The sequence below is a fragment of the Ambystoma mexicanum genome, chromosome 2q, assembly GCF_040938575.1.
Source record: "Ambystoma mexicanum isolate Mex_15411 chromosome 2q, UKY_AmexF1_1, whole genome shotgun sequence".
Taxonomy (NCBI): domain Eukaryota; kingdom Metazoa; phylum Chordata; class Amphibia; order Caudata; family Ambystomatidae; genus Ambystoma; species Ambystoma mexicanum.
This window is the reverse complement of record NC_090924.1, coordinates 704,058,438-704,074,852: the sequence shown is the minus strand read 5'-3', so window position 1 is coordinate 704,074,852 and position 16,415 is coordinate 704,058,438. Positions and strand designations below refer to the sequence as shown.

General features: G+C 46.2%; 1 protein-coding gene across 7 annotated transcripts in view; it reads left to right on the top strand.

The window, feature by feature from the left end:
* KMT2C (lysine methyltransferase 2C) overlaps positions 1-16,415 on the top strand; it is a 2,745,351-nt gene that overhangs the window by 292,262 nt on the left and 2,436,674 nt on the right. For all 7 annotated transcript variants that reach the window (XM_069647923.1, XM_069647922.1, XM_069647921.1 and 4 more), the window contains exon 8: positions 14,339-14,510. In XM_069647923.1, the coding sequence (XP_069504024.1) occupies positions 14,339-14,510 (172 nt within the window). The remainder of the gene's footprint in view (positions 1-14,338; positions 14,511-16,415) is intronic.

Here is a 16,415-nt window from a genome sequence, read left to right as displayed (position 1 = left end):
CGGGCCCATTGTACCAGGGGAGTGGTTGCGTCTACTGCCTTGCAGAGGGATGTTCTTATTCGTCACATCTGTGATGCAGCCACCTGGGCTTCAGTACATACTTTTGTACGTCACTACTCCCTCGATTCCATCAGAGGGCAGGATCTGGCTTTTGGCAAGGCAGTCCTTTATTCCGCAATTTGATTGGGCATGCTAAATTTGTGTTCTAAATTCTTTTCCCACCTCCTTGCTTGGTACTGCTTTGGGAGTCTGTCATAGATATGGAATACGTCGGAGGACCCAATCCCCCTCGAAGAAGTTACTTTCTTGCCTGGTAACGCTCTTTCGATAGGATGGTCAGACGACGTATTCCATATCGCTCCCTCCCTACCTTCCCCGCTGCAGAATTTCTTTTGCGATTGCAGCTTGCGTTCCGCAAGGCCTTGTGTGTCTGACTGGCAGAAAACTGGTGGCACACGTTCTGGGGGAAAAAACTACAACTGAGGCTACGGGCGTCGTGCGTTCTACTTATCACATCGGGTGACGTCGGCCGTGGGAGGAGATCCTCTGGGACGGCGCATCGACGTCATCGACGTAGGACGCAGACGGCGAAGATTTTTGGAAGCAGCACAGCTGTCGACATTACCGGTCATAGATATGGAATACGTCGTCGGACCATCCCATCGAAAGAACGTTACCAGGTAAGAAAGTAACTTGTTCTTCTACTTACTCATGTAAAAAAATGTTACCTTCACTACCTTAAATGGCTGGTGGCAGTGGTTTAATGTTCCTACCATTGTGCTTTTCTACGGCAGGCTGAGTTTGCAACTGCAGTATAGCACCCATGGGTGACCATTGTGTCAAAATAGCCTCTGGTCTTTTTTTTCACCATTTATTTGTGCGGTCGGTCTTCGGTTTTACTCTCCGGATGGAACGACTTCTTCCCTTGGGTTAGAAGGACCAACTAACCCTGAGACGAACTTTGCTGGAAGATCTTCCCCAACTGGCTGTACTTCTTTGCTGCTGCTGGAACAGAGTGCCAGGGGTTGAGAAATCTGTAGTAGAGTGCAACATCTGCAAGCCGGCCAAAAACTCCAGGAGTCTCCTGACTCTCCTGAAGCAGGCCGACCCAAGCTTGAGTCACCTCACCAGAGTGCTGGACTCAAGGAGTGCAGGAAGCCCAACTGGTGTCCAAGATCCGCAGTGGTGCTATTTACTGAAAGCTGAAACCGTGAAGTGCCGCTGATCTGATGAAACACCTGTAGCTGCTGCCGACCTTTGAATTACGGTGCAGGAGTCCTCCAGAAGTCCTCCCTCTTGTCCCCAAGACTGAGGTCCAGCAACACAGTATCTGCATCACTGCAACCAGACAGAAGCCTGCTGGACTCTCTTCATCTAGCCAAAGGTACTGTTCTGACTTTGGGGTGCTTAACTCATTATTTGTAGCTTGCTCTTCGCAGATGAGACTTGCAGTAGATGCTTTTCTAGAGTTGATTGTAGCTCTAACTTCCACAAGTATAACGGCTTGTGGACCAATAGTGATTTTCTTCAACAAACTCTAACTTTGTGCAAGACTTTTTTGCTATCTAAGAAGTGCCTCAGCTCCATAGACTTAGCTCCATTTGACTTTGGCTGTCCCGGCTCCCAGCAGACTTGTATTCCATTGACTTTGATTCTTACTGTCCCTCATAGGTGATGCATTGGTTTCTAACTAATATTGCTTAAAGGTTTTTATCTAGACTTCATTGGAAGATGTTAAGGTGCTTCCTTTCCTTTTCTGTCAACCCCAGAATTGACCAAGTGCAAAAGTGATACATAAATGCCAATACTGTCCTAATTAGTGAAGTCACCTCACGGTGTGCAAAGTGTGTATGAAGCATCTCTAAAGAGTATCTACTTGCTTGAGTTGTGTTAGGGAGGATTCCCAAAAATTTGCTAATTCCCTCCACCTTGGAGACCCCCAGCAACTTTGCTGGATTTTGAGGACTTGATTTTTTTAACCTGGAGAGTGACCTTTTTTCCCCACTCTCTCATGTATTTTAATGTGAATTTTACCTCTGTTTCTTTTGGGCATGGAGTCTGACAAACTTCATAGGCATCATCTTTTACATTGTGTCACACACCACCTTCAGTGCAGTGGCACAGGGAAGTCTTTCAGATTTCCCAAGGTTTAAATACCTTCTCTGGGATAAACTACTATTTCCCAGAGCAGTAAAGTGAAATTGACTTTACTCAGCATTGTAACTTACTAGACCCAGCACACAGTATCTTACAATAGAGTGCTGGAGGGGTTATTGAGTATCCCTTGCGTCTTGCTTCTCATGTAACATGTTTTATGTTACCCTTTCCTCACAGAATGTCTGGTGACAGTGGTTTCGTTTGAACTACCATGGTTTGCAGGTACCGCGGGCTGCGTTCTAGCCATCTTTTTCAAAATGGCGCAGAGCCATCTTTGACAAAATGGTCCCTGGTCTTTTTTTCGCAAATGTCTTTTTTGAAAGGTCCTTCTAGAGATTTCCTCTGCACGCCAAACCAGGTTTGGTCTTTGTTCATTTCGCCTTTGGCGGAGTTCCTGGAGTGAAACACGCCTTTGTCTCCAGAGTGTCTGGGATAGGCAGGAAGTGAGGGAGGTGCCCGAAACTCTTTGCTTAGTCTCCTAGGAGACCCAAATGCACTTTGTGGTGATTGGCTGGCTGACCGACAAGGACAGCCACCCTGCTGGGTTAGTGACAACTGGGCTGTAATGAATTGGAGAGAACTGAATAAAAGGAGTCTTTTGGCTTGGAAGGCAGTCGACCACTGGACGAAGGAACCGAAGAAGAGCTTGAAGAGGACACCTCCTGCAACTCCTGGACCGTTGGTTTGCCTGGTGAAGCCCTGCTGCAGTGCTGAAACTCCAAGTTCGCAATCGACAAACCCATGCAAGGATGACTTCTCCCTTTGAGTTGGTGGGACCAATCAACTCCAAAGTAAGCCACCTGGACACCCATCTCAGAGCTGGTTGAATTTCCCCAGAGTTGCTGCAGGAAACCATATAGCCAGGGAGCGGAACACCAGATGGTGTGTTGCTTTTAAGCTGGCCTAAAGCTTTTGGAAGATCCGCCGAACTCTCACGAAGCAGGACTGACCAAGCCTGAGCCCCCTCAGAAAATTGTGGGACCCCAGAAGCAAGGACAGTCCACCTTGACAGACAGGAATCGTGTCAGCCACTGAAGTGAAGTTCGCTGGTTTTTGACAGTCCCAGTGCGTTGCAGGAGTCGTTCCACCCCCTTCTCTGCTCCACCCTCCCCCCCCCCCCCCCCCGATATCCTCCCTCTTGTCCCCACGACTGAGGCCCAGGAACAGTGAGATCTGCAGAGGAACAGAAGTCATCAGCTGCATCGTTTCTTCTTTACCAAGGTACTGTAAAACAAGTCTAAGAGAAATTACCTCTTACTGTAGAAGTTCTTGTAACTTCCACAAGTCTAATCCGCTTGTGGCCCTACATTTGATTTTTCATTTCATCAGAGTCCTAAGAACTTGTGCAAAGACTTTTCCATTTACTTACCAGAAGTGCTTCATCCTATCCAAGACTTTTGCCCATTGACTTTGGCTTAGCCTGTTGAATTGAATGACCCTTCCAAGAATATCTAAAAGTACTTACCTGCTTAGGAATATGTGTGGTCTCTTGTTCTAATAGCCTTTGCCTTGTACCAACATCCAAGAGTATTCTGAATGCCAACAGTAAGATATTAATGTCCCCAGCACCCTTGTTACCGAAATTACCTGTGGGTGTAGGTTGTCTGTGGGCCATCCCAAAAGGGTATTTTCTGATTCAGAAACTCGGTGTACAGTATTGAAGTGTATTTCTGTTAATATTCCATTGAAGAATGGTCCCTTCTGAAGAATGCTTTATAACTGACTGATAAATACATTAATTGTTTATGCAAGAAACCTTGAGTGTAAGAGTTTACTTGAATACCTGCGACTGAATCTTTGTGTACCTCCACTACAGCTCACATTTCCCCTCTTGAGATAAGCATGGCTTCTCAACACACTACCAAAACTGTGTAGTACAAGCTTGTACCAAAGGTTGGGTTGCCTATGCCTGTAGCCATAGTTGTTTGTAGTGTTCCCAGAGGGTAATGCATGCAAACTTTGCTGAACACTTGCCTTTATGATCAGAATGGCCTGCTCAAGAGCCTGCAATACATATCCTAGATGGTCAACAAGTTCTTTCCAAGTAGGGCTGAACACTGCAATGTCATCCAAGTATGCCATGCAGAAGTCCTCCATCCCATTCAGAACTTGATTCACCATCCTTTGAAATGTAGCAGGTGCATTCTTTAATCCAAAAGGCATAACCATAAACTGGTAGAGGCCTCCTGGGTTTGAAAATGCAGTTTTCTCCTTGGCATGGTTTGTCAGAGCTATTTGACAATAGTCTGATTGGTCAAATGTACTGAGGTACTTGGTTGAACCAATTTTGTCCACCAGCTCATCTGTCATAGATAAAGGATGGGCATCAGTTGTGGTGTCTGCATTAAGGGCTCTATGGTCCACGCAGAATCTCAACTCCTTGGATCCTGCCTTTTGGTACTAGCAAAACTGGATTAGACCATGGACTTGTAGATGGCTCTATTACCCCGAGATTAAGCATCTTGTTGACAACCTCCTTTATGTGTGTTCTTACATGGTCTGACATCCTGTAACCTCTACTTTTAACAGGTAAACAGTCACTAATGAGAATCTCATGCTGGCCCCAAGGGGTCAAGCCTGGTGATGGTGAAAACAGAGGGGCAAACTGATTTAACAAAGCTTTGCACTGTTGTTTCAGTGTCAGATCAGAAGAGAGATTAACTCCTATCTTCTCCTCTAAAGGTTGTCCCCTGAGGAGGTCAGGTAGAGGATCACTCTCCTCCTCTTGATCAGAGGCTAGGAGCAAAGCCAGGTCTGGTCTAGAGACATGGGCCTTTAGGCGGTTGGTGTGCCGAAGTACACCAAATAATTGACCTCCAAGTTTTCCCACAACCTTGAAGGGTGCAATCCATTTGCAGCGCCCGGCATTTTGTTTCAGCAAGTGGATGCGCAGTCCAGCTGATCTCAGTGCTCGGTACTGCAGAATCCACTCAGATGCAGGTGTGGCACGAAGCAAAGTAGGATTGAAGCTGTGGTTGCAGTGATGGCCCACGCGGTCGCCGATGGCTGGAATCAGCTGTTCCAAGCCTCGGTGTAGCGAAGGGATCACGATGCAGTCTGCAGCCTCGTGGGGCTGCAGGAGGTTGGTGGGGGCTCCTGCCCTCGCCACCTGGACACCGAAAGTGACGAGACAGGGGCAAACGGGATGGCCTTATTTGGCCTTTGTTGGCCGCCGGCTTTCCGCCTGCCGGCGGAAGTGAGTTGTGGATATTGCGATGCGTTGCCTAGCAACGAGGAGGCCTCACTGGTGCCAAGCAGCGCCCAGCATTTTGTTTCAGCAAGTGGATACGCAGACCAGCTCATCTCAGTGCTGCAGAATCCACTCGGATGCAGGTGGGGCACAAAGCAAAGTAGGATTGAAGCTATGGTTGCAGTGATGGCCCACGTGGTCGCTGATGGCTGGAATCAGCTGTTCCAAGCCTCGGTGTAGCGAAGGGATCACGATGCAGTCTGCAGCCTCGTGGTGCTGCAGGAGGTCAGTGGGGGCTCCTGCCCTCGCCACCTGGACACCTGGCTCGGAGGCCGCCTCGTTGCTAGGCAATGCATCGCAATATCCACAACTCACTTCCGCCAGCAGGGGGAAAGCCGGCGGCTGACAAAGGCCGAATAAGACCATCCTGTTTGCCCCTGTTTGCGCATTGGTGAGCTCACAAAGTTTTCATTTTCAACATGTTGCTGCGCAACGTCTGGAACTACTTGCTGCCCCTGGTTACATGTATTCTTAATCCACTGATGCAACGGATGCACGACCCTGCCGCCTCCTGCCTTAAGGTAACTCTGCAACCAGTTAAGGCCATTTACATGCATAGTGGTTGACACTCTAATCCCTTAGCACCCCTACGGGCACCACTGTTCCTTATCAAATGAATTCACGAATTCCCACCAAGGCTCTTTATGGAGCTATTTTAAGCCCACCCTGCCCAATTCGAATCTGCCTACTGCTGATTCCACCTTACTTATTGCATTTGCCATTGCTGTTTCCAGGCTACCTTGCCTAATTTCGAATCTGCCTACTGCTGATTCTACCCTGCTTAATATTGTGTTTGCCATTATTGATCCCGGGCTACCCTACTAACATCGTATCTATCCACTGTTGATACTTATCACCACACACGGTCACTACTACCACCCACTGTCTGTCATGCACGCAATGTTGCCCACGGCTACCAGCAAACTCTACACCTCTTACTCTCCTACCACTACCACTCTGCTCACCCTCCTCACCACACTCTCTATCCTCACCCCTTACACTGCACTCCCCTCTATGCAATTAACACCGCTTAGCCCTGTCTCGGCTCCACTACAACCCACTACCATGTACACATCGGACACATCACAACAAGCACACCACTCGGATGAAGCCATTTCCTCTGCACCACCATGCCTCACCACAATGTGCAGACTGAACAGACTCTGAGCTCGTACCCTTCCTACAGAATACAGCTCTCAACCCACCATCACAGCACTTAGAAATTATAGACTAGGCTCACGCTTGACCACATACACCCCCCCCCTCCTCTTCGAACACTCAGCACATGCAAACAGTCACGAACCAACCACATCAGGCCCCACACTGCTAGTACACATGCCACACCAGACCCAGACTCCACCACCGCCTTCACTACCACCATAAACACTCGCACACAACACATCAAATGTGCCCTCCTCAATGTGCGCTTCCTCCCAGCTTATGCACTTGAAAATCATAACAGACAAGAACATCGACCACCTTGCCATCAGACACCTGGTTACATGAAGCTTCTGGTCCCGCTGTCGCACTTGCACTTCCACCAGGCTTTCCCATCCTCAGACAAGATAGACCAGCATGAATGGGAGGCGGAGTAGCCCTCATCTATAAAGAGAGCCTCCCTCTTCGACTTGTCAGTCACCCTTCGACTAGCAACTCGGACTTCCTATCTGCTAAACTCACACTGTCCCCCAACAGCACCATCAACATTCATGTGCTATACCGCCCCCCAGACTTTCAAGAACATCTCATCCACATTCTCAGTAACAACATCAAGAGCTCCAAGACCCTCCTACTAGGAGACTTTTTACCTTGGGTTTCAATGATCGAAACATAAACCTGCCGATACCCTCATTAAGGAACTCACTGACTTAGGATTTACTCAAAGTATTGAGCCCCACACACCCCACATAACTGCCTCACCACGATCACCTCTAATACTGCCATGCCATGGACTGATCACAACTGTATTGAATTCACTCTACCCATCTCCAAAAGCCACAAAACTCTCACCCCTGATACTGCAACCCAAGTGAGAAGCTCCAGGAAGATCAACGAGGATACCTTGCGCCCTCAACTTAATATCCCTGAACTAACACCCCCTTTCTCCAACGATCCTAACACCCTAGCAGACATCTACAAGGATATTCTCACTAAAGCATTAACGAAATAGCACCACCTGAATGCAAAAAAGAAAAGAAATCTCTACACACCAATTACTGGTTCACTGAAGAACTTCAGTCATTGCGCTCTTGCAAAAGAATAGCACTAAAAAATTGGCAAACCAATCCTAGCGACAGTAAAAAAAACAATTTCAACTTAACCTTCCGCCAATACAAAGCAGCCATCACCTTAGCCAAAGCAAACTCCTTTAACACACGCATCTCCAATGCCAAATCGCACTAAAAGGAAATTTTCACCATTTTCAATGAGCTCACCTCCCCACCGAATACACCAGATGAAATAGTCAAAGATGAAGCCTGGTGTGCCAGTATTCAATCCGCCATGCTACCAAAATCGATCTCCTCCAAAAGAAAATCCAGGACCATTGCAAAGCCCTACCGCCGCATACCGGTACCAAGCCAACTAACTCAACTCCCGCCTCTACCATCTCCACCAAACCTGCCTTCTCATTTAGGGACATCACGAAATCGGACATTATGAACCTGCACCAAAACCTCCAACCCTCCATGTAAAGGAGACGTATGCTCACCTAAGCTCATCAAGGACTGCGCAGACCGATTCGCTTCATTAATGCCTCATTCAGAACAGCCATTATCCCGGCCAGCCTCAAAGAGGCTTGGGTCCGCCCCCTCCTAAAAAGCAGACTCTCGACCCTCTACAACCAAATACTACAGACCTATAACAACTGTGCCTTTCCTCCTCAAATTATTGGAAAAGGCCGCACATAGCCAGATCCAACACTTCCTGGAAACACACACTATTTTAGGGACCAGACAATCTGGGTTCAGGAAAGGACACAGCACCAAAACAGTCCTAGTGGATCTAAAGAACCAGATCACCCAAATCGTGGACAAAGGCAAACCAGCCCTTCTACTCTTGGATCTCTCGGCTGCTTTCGATCTGGTTGACCACAAGACTCGCACATCTCACCTCATACACTCTTTTCCATAGAAGCAGCTCTCTGGGTCACCTCTTTCCATGAAGGAAGAGCAATGAAAGTTTTTTCTCGGACATAGCAAATGCTACACCCACCACCATCCACTGCAGAGTCCCACAGGAATCCTGCACAGCACCCACATTATATAATTTTTTCACAAAGCCTCTTTTCGACAAGCTTGACTCACTTGATATCGCGTATACGAACTACGCTGACGAAACACAGGTACTCCTACCTCTCTCCCTGTTCATACCACGCAGAGGCGCTTCATACAATGCCACCATCCAGGCCTGGATGGTGGTAAATGGCCTCTGCCTCAATGGGGATAAAACAGAAATAATAGGTCAAAAGAACACCCTAGTCAAACTTGATAAACTGTACGCCAACTTTACCATTGACAACTCCATTATCCCTGTGTTCACAGCCGGCAAAACTTTTGGGGGGGGCTCTACTTTGATGCCACCCTATCCATGACCAGACAGGTTAGTGCAATCACATCCTCATCGGCGCATAGCACCAAACTCATAAACGCCATTCAACCACACTTATCCAAACCTGATTGTCTTACTATAGCTAGAGCAACCATTGGAGCCAAACTAGACTATTGCAGTGCCATCCTCCTCCACGCGTCCCACCAGAACACAATACACGAACCAACTACACATCCCACGTTTCAATCGAGCCAAAGCCGATGGCCTAGGTTTCCCATACATTGCTGCTAAATCCTGGAACGCACTACCCTCACACATTGCAGCAGAAAACACGCTCCTTGCATTTCGACGAAAACTCAAGACTTCACTCCTTGCCCTGTGAAATGTAACTTTCGCTAACTTTCACTGTGAATTCTCTGTACATTATTTGCCTGTCATTTTCTGTGTGTCATTGATATGTAACTAAGCGATGTCTGTAACAAGTGCCACGATGCCCTCATGCTGCTGCGTGCTTTACGAATCCGGATAAAATAAAGTGTCCCGTAAGGCCCTCTGCCTTGTAGGTACCATAACTAGAACTAGCTGGTCTTGAGCAAACTCAGCCATGTTGGCATTCTGGTCATGCCAATGCTTCACCAGAGCCTGACCTGCTTTCAAGTTATCTGAAGCTTCTGTCATTTGTGTCATTCTCCTTCAGAGACCTAACACATAGTCAGTGACCCTAACTGGCTTGTAGGAAGGAGCACTCTCCAACCCCCTCCTTGATTAGGGCCAATGGACCTCTAACCGGATGACCATAGAGAAGCTCAGTGGGACTGAATCCAACCTCTTCCTGAGGGACTTCTCTATAAACAAAGAGAAGGCATGGCATAAGAAGGTCCCACTTTCTTCTAAGGGGTTCTTCTAAAGCACCAATCATGTTTTTCATAGTTCTAGTAAACATCTCTACCAACCCATTGGTCTGGGAATGGTAGGCAGTTGAGAACTTGTAGGTCACTCCAGTTTTCTCACATGGCCTGCATGGAGTGGGACATAAAATGTGATCCCCTGTAAGAGATACCCTCCTTGGGAAAACCTACTCTGGTAAAAATACCAAGTAGGGCCTTAGCCACTGCTTGAGCTGTGAGACTCCTATGTATTGCTTCAGGATACATGATAGCATGGTCTACCACAACCAATCTAAATCGGTTGCCTGAAGATGTTGGAGGGTCTAAGGGACCAACAATGTCGATTCCTACCCTCTCAAAAGAAACTCCCACCACTGGGAGAGGCACCAAAGGTGCCACATTCTTGGCTCCACTCTTGCCAGAAGTCTGACAAGTGTGACGGCTTCTACAGAATGCATCTACATCAGACCCTAATTTAGGCCAGTAGAAATACAGATAAATCCTTTCCTTGGTCTTATTAAAGCTCAAGTGACCAGCTAAAGGAATCTCATGGGCTAACTGTAGAAAGTGATGTCTCACCTCCTGGGGCACTACAAGTCTTCTGTAGACTCCTGGGGGTAGACTCAGTAGACTCGCTGTAGAGGAGGCCATCCTCCCAGTGTAACCTGTGCTTCCCTGGCTCTTGCCCTTCCAGCTGATAAGCTCCCTGTTGGCAAAGTCCTTCAAGAGTAGGACCCTCTTTGACCTCTGCTGAAGTGGGGGGGGGGGAGAGAAGGTCGTCTTCCAGCTCCGAGTCCTCAGTAGCTGACTCGACCTCTCCTGGTTGGATCTCACACTCTGCCTCAGCTGGTGGAGTAGTCACAGGTGTGACTTTGGTCTGTCCTCTTGGGATGTCCTGGTTTGATGCACAGGAGTGCTATCTTTCTTGTTTCCTGAAACCTTGGTTTTCCCCTTTGTCTCTTTCTTCCTGAAAATAGAAGTTGGCTTTTCCTGTGGACTGGGGGTTATAGGTTCTTCTGTAACACCCCACTGAGTGTCATTTAAAGTGAACTCTCTGGCCTTCCTTGTCTGCTCCTGCTTCCTTTTACTGGGAGGCCTGGGGGTGCTTGATACAACTCCAAGAGTTTTTAAGTCATTCCCCAACAGGACTCTCCCAGACACCTCACTTTGTACACAAACCGGTATTCTTAGTCATGTTGTTGCACTGGATGAGAGCTGGTAGTATTGGAACCATCTGGATAGGGCCCCCATCAAGCTTAGTGGGAACTTGGCAAGGTTCCATCCACCACTGTGATGCTGGCCCCAGTATCTCTAATGGCAGGGGTCTCCTGACCATTTACAAGTACTGTCCTTGTAGTATTCTTTTGTGTTATCTGGTATAGAGTTATACACATCTAGATTCTGCTGTTCCCACAGGCCCAGGGACACAAACACTGGCAGGGACTCCAATGGGGATTTCAACCAATAGTTGAAAGTTTCCACTTGCCATATGTACTTCTCCCTCAGGGATGAAGGCTAATGAGGCAGTGTGGACCCCTGAAAGTTTACCCTTGCATCTGGGATCCCCTTTCACATGGTCAGTAGACCCACAACCATAACATTTTCCAAATGTTTTGACAAATGTGGATTTCTGCTGACCTCCCTCTGGTTTGGCACCAGAGGTTTCACTAGACTGACCTAGTTTCACATGTGGGTTACCCTTCTTATGTTTGTGGCCCTCTTTTGGATTGGAGGATTTAGAATTCTATCATCTTTCTTGTGCTGCTTGCCCTCGTCCTTGTTATGAGTGGCCCCAGAATCCTTGTGAGTAGTCCTGTTGGCAACCCACAAGTCAGCAGCTTTAGCTAGCTTCTTGGGATCAAACGCTTTAGAGTCTGCCAAGTGCTGTCTCAGCTCAGGAGAGCAGGCATCAAAAATGGATTCCAACAAACCGATTTCTCATTCCTTCAAAAGAGTTTATTCTATAACCCTTAACTCAACCATCTAAGTTATTCAAACATTCACACACCCAGGTAGCCCAAGGGGTACCATCAGTCTTTTTGAGGGTCCTAAACCTCTTAAGGTACTGGGAAGGAGTTTTCCCAAATCTAGCTATCAAAGCTAGCTTCACATTTTCTTACTCAAATCTTTCAAGTTCCCCCACATCCATTACAGCATCAGTTGCAACCTGGAGGATCCTAGACAAAAGCGAAGGAATCCATTGATTCCATGTGAAACCCTCAATCCCATAGTTATATTCAAAAGCACCTAACCAATCCAAAATGTCATGTTTCACATTGTACATACTCACTGCTTCTTTAGGCATGCAAGGGCTCTTTGGACTGGAAGACCTAGAAGACTCTGGAATAGAAACATTTTCAAGTGACAATTTCTTAATTTCAAGAGCATGTTGCTTTTCTAGTTCCCTTAGTTTGATGTCTTGATGTTTGTTTTCAGCTTGGAGTTGCAATCTTTTGAACTCTAACTCAAGTCTCATTTTTTCAAGAGACACCCATTCTGGACTCTGTATTGGACCTGGTAAGGGTCCCTGTGGTTAAAGGTTGAGGCATACGGGCCTGTTGATGTAAAGAGGGTCTGTCGTCCTGAGACACCTCTATCTCTTCTGACTCTTCAACAATATTAGAGTTAGACTCTGAACTATCATCCCCATTTTCCACATTTCCTGGGATAGCAGGTGTGACAGGCACACTACCCAGACTTTGATTACTTAACAGTCTTGCAATTCATTTTTCTTTCCTTTTACAGGGAGATTCCTGACTTTACACATTTCTTTCAGTTGCTCTGCTGTCAAAATAATCAGGGCTTCCTGCCTGAGGTTATCCATATCTGGCATGTTACAATTGCTTTTCTAGTGGAGCTTAGCCTTGTGAAATTTTTAAGTTGAACTCAAGTAAAGCAAACTCTCAATGTAACAACTGTACAATATATCCTCACTGTCTGCCACCAGTGTTCGGCAAAGTTTGTATGCAGGACCCTCTGAGAACACTACAAACAACTATACCAAAAGTTGGGTTGCCTATGCCTGTAGTCTGTTTGTAGTGTTCCCAGAGTGCACTGCATACAAACTTTGCCTAACAACTTGATTCTGAGAAAGTAATTTGAAGTGTATTTTTATTGTTGCACATTGCCCCTTTTAAAGAATGCTGATTTAAAACTGACCGTTAAATAATGATTTTGCTATAAAACCTTGTGTCTGTTATTTGTATCCTTGTATTGGTGGATTTCAATGTTACAGCTCTACAGCTCACATTTACCCCTCTTGAGAGAAGTCTGGCTGCTTGGTCACACTACCAAATTGTGTTGTACAGACCTGTACCAATAGATGGGTTACATATTACCAAGAGGACAAGGGTTGTGTAGTCTCCCACAAGGCTACTACATCAATTCTTGCCTAACAGCGGGGACACCAAGGTGGTGTGTGTGGATCTCTCATAGTATATAAAGTTTTAGGAAGGATATAAAGAAGTAGTTAAGGATAGTGAAGGAATCTCAAAGCAGAACCCAAAGGGTTCCCAGCAACACTGTACATAAGGTGCTGTACAAGTTAAACACAGATGCCTTTAAAGAGATATAGAGGAAAGCATACTCCATAGTAAAGATAAAACACATACAAAAATGGAGAGGAAAAAGGCTCCCCTCATTCAGGATAGAAAGAAAAAGGTCCAGATGTTCAGCAGAAAGTGCTGGGGTCTCACTAGGAGAGGGGACGAAGCATAAAAATGATAAATCTCTAACACCAATGAAGTGTAAAGTGAGCTTTACCGGCCCAGCAGTTCATGTTGCAACCCCCACTTTGCTGGTGCTGCCCTAAAAAAATGGAAAGCAAAGGTGAACTTGAATGCTACCGTGCCTTCTGTCTTACTCATAGCAGCCATGTATGTATGGTTTTATTTTCACTTTATGGCGCAAGGTTTATGTTTGCACTGTGAAAGCTTAGCATTCACTGTAGGAATGTAAACCTGGTCCAACTACGTGATACCAGGTTCTAACAGCCAGATGATGATGGCTTTGTCTGAAATATATTTGACTATATTTAATTATGGCTTAATGAAGCACTTCTGTGTCTGAACTGGCATGCTCTGTGCTCATTTATGGTTTGTGAATAAATTACCTATTAACACTTGGCTTGCCCGAAAATGTTACTCATTAGCTGTTCAATTTTGATCACTTTCTGAGTCCCTTTTACTAGACTTGGGCAGTAGCTTTTAAAACCGAAATTAAGCCTGTTCCGGACCCTGAGAAATAAAGGAGAAAAATAGGAAAAATTCCATGGTCTTGTTATTCTTAGAAGATTACTGTTATGTCAAGCACTATTGCTATTATATTGCTCTTCTGCTCGCTGACGAGGGGGATTTTTGCTTCTAGTTTGTTGGAATGTTTTGATGTGTTCTTTGTCACTGATTTTTTTCCGGCTGCTGCTTACAAAATTGGGAAGCTTAAATTTCACAATGTGTTGTCTTGATTCGTTAAATGGGTATTTTTTACTCAATTGCAGCAAAGGAAGAAGCAAACTGTGCAGTATGTGACAGCTTTGGGGATCTCTCTGACCAGCTGTTCTGTACTACCTGTGGCCAACATTATCATGGCATGTGCCTGGATGTTGCAGTAACACCTTTGAAACGGGCAGGCTGGCAGTGTCCCGACTGCAAAGTGTGTCAAAACTGCAAGTAAGTGAGCAACTACCTACTTTGTTGATTCATTTTACATTTTTACATGTTCTGTCTGAAGTTGGAATTCACTGTAACTAGGATCCTAAAAGCACTACTAAAATCTTGATCTAATCCTTCCCTCCAAAGTGCATACCATGCAGATTTGAAAAAATATAGCTACACTAGTCAATAAAAGTAGTATCTAGTAGTAGGGGTACACCACCCAATTATGTTCCTGCAAAAGAAAATTGATTTTTGTTTTACTTTTTGTGAATACTGGGGACTGAAATGTGAAAGCCTTAGGATCAGGACTAACCTATTGGAATTGCTGTTTCAATGGATGCTAGCAAAAGCTCATTTATAGCTATCTCAGGCAATATACATGACGAGCGACTAATCAAAATGACTTATTATTGCAGAGTAATATTTGTATTGTGCTGTATTAGGGAGAATTATAATTTCTGTGCTAATTCCCTTCAACCTTGGAGCCCCCCAGCTCTTTTGATGGACTTTAGGACTTTTAATTTTAACCCTGGAGTGAGTGAGACTTTTTTCTTGCTCTCGTGTTTTGACCTGATTTGGATTAGGTTTCTCCTGTTTTTGGAGTATGACAAACTTCATAGGCACCTACTTTTTGTATGGTGACGCACAGCACCTTCAATGTCGGAGAAATCCTATATATTTCTCATAAGGTTTAACTATCTTTTCTTGTGTGAACTACTGTTCTCAAGAATAGTAAAGTGAAATTGACTTTACTTAACTTTTCTCTTTGTAGGTTCAGCACACCCTATCCAATGGCAGGTGCTGTGGGGGTTACCTAGTTGCCCCTTATACCACATTCTCATGTAACATTTGTTATGTTACCCTCAAAAATGGCTGGTGGCAGTGGTTTTATTTTCCTACCATTGTGCTTTTCTACCGCAGGCTGAATCCTCAGCTGCAGTATAGCACCCACGGGTGACCTTTATATTTCGCCATTTTTTGTTTGTGCTGTCTTCCTTGCGTTTGACACTCTGCATTGAGCCAGGTTTGAGCCCTTTGTTCGTTTTGCCTTTGGCGGGCTTCAGCCCTGAAGCCTGCCTCTGGCTCCAGTGTCTGGAAAGGCAGAATGGAGGACGCATACTTCCACATCCCCATTCATCGAAAACACCAGAAGTTCCTTCGTTTTGTCGTCCAGGGGTGGCATTATCAATTCAAGACCCTTCTCTGCAGCCTGAAATCTGCTCTGAGGGTATTCACCAAATGCTTGGCCCTGGCAGCAGCTCATCTAGGCCGCCCTAGAATCCACGTCTATCCTTACCTGGACGATTGGCTCATCCGGTCCCACTCCCAAGGGCTGGCAACCCAGCACATGGCGGAGACCATACACCACCTGACTTTGCTCCTATTCTCCATCAATTATCCAGAGTCCTGTGTGGTGCCATCTCAGAACGCACTGTTCCTGGATGCCTGGCTCAACACTATCTTGTGTCTGGCTACTCCCTCTAAGGAGAGGGTGAAAGCCATCCTGGGGAAGGTTCAACAGCTGTCGACAGCATCAATCGCAACATTCTGGTCCAATTAAATCCCTGTTGGGCATGATGTCCTCCTGCATCCATCTGGTTCCATTGTACAGTCTCCAAATGAGGCCCCTCCAGTAATTCCTAGACGCCAGGTGGAAGCAGTTTACAGGCACACTGATGGACAAGATCACACTCAATGGTAGTTTGTTCGGCCACACCTCACTCAAGGATCCCTCTGTTCCAGGCTACAGTCACTACCAACGCCTCTATACAGGGTTGGGGTGGGGGGGCGGCACACAAAGGACACTCGTACCAGAGGCTGCTGGCTCCCGAATGAGAAGGACTTGCACATAAACATCCTGCAACTACAGGCAGTCTTCTGGGCCCTTGAGCCATTCCAGCCTCAGCTACAGAGGACGGT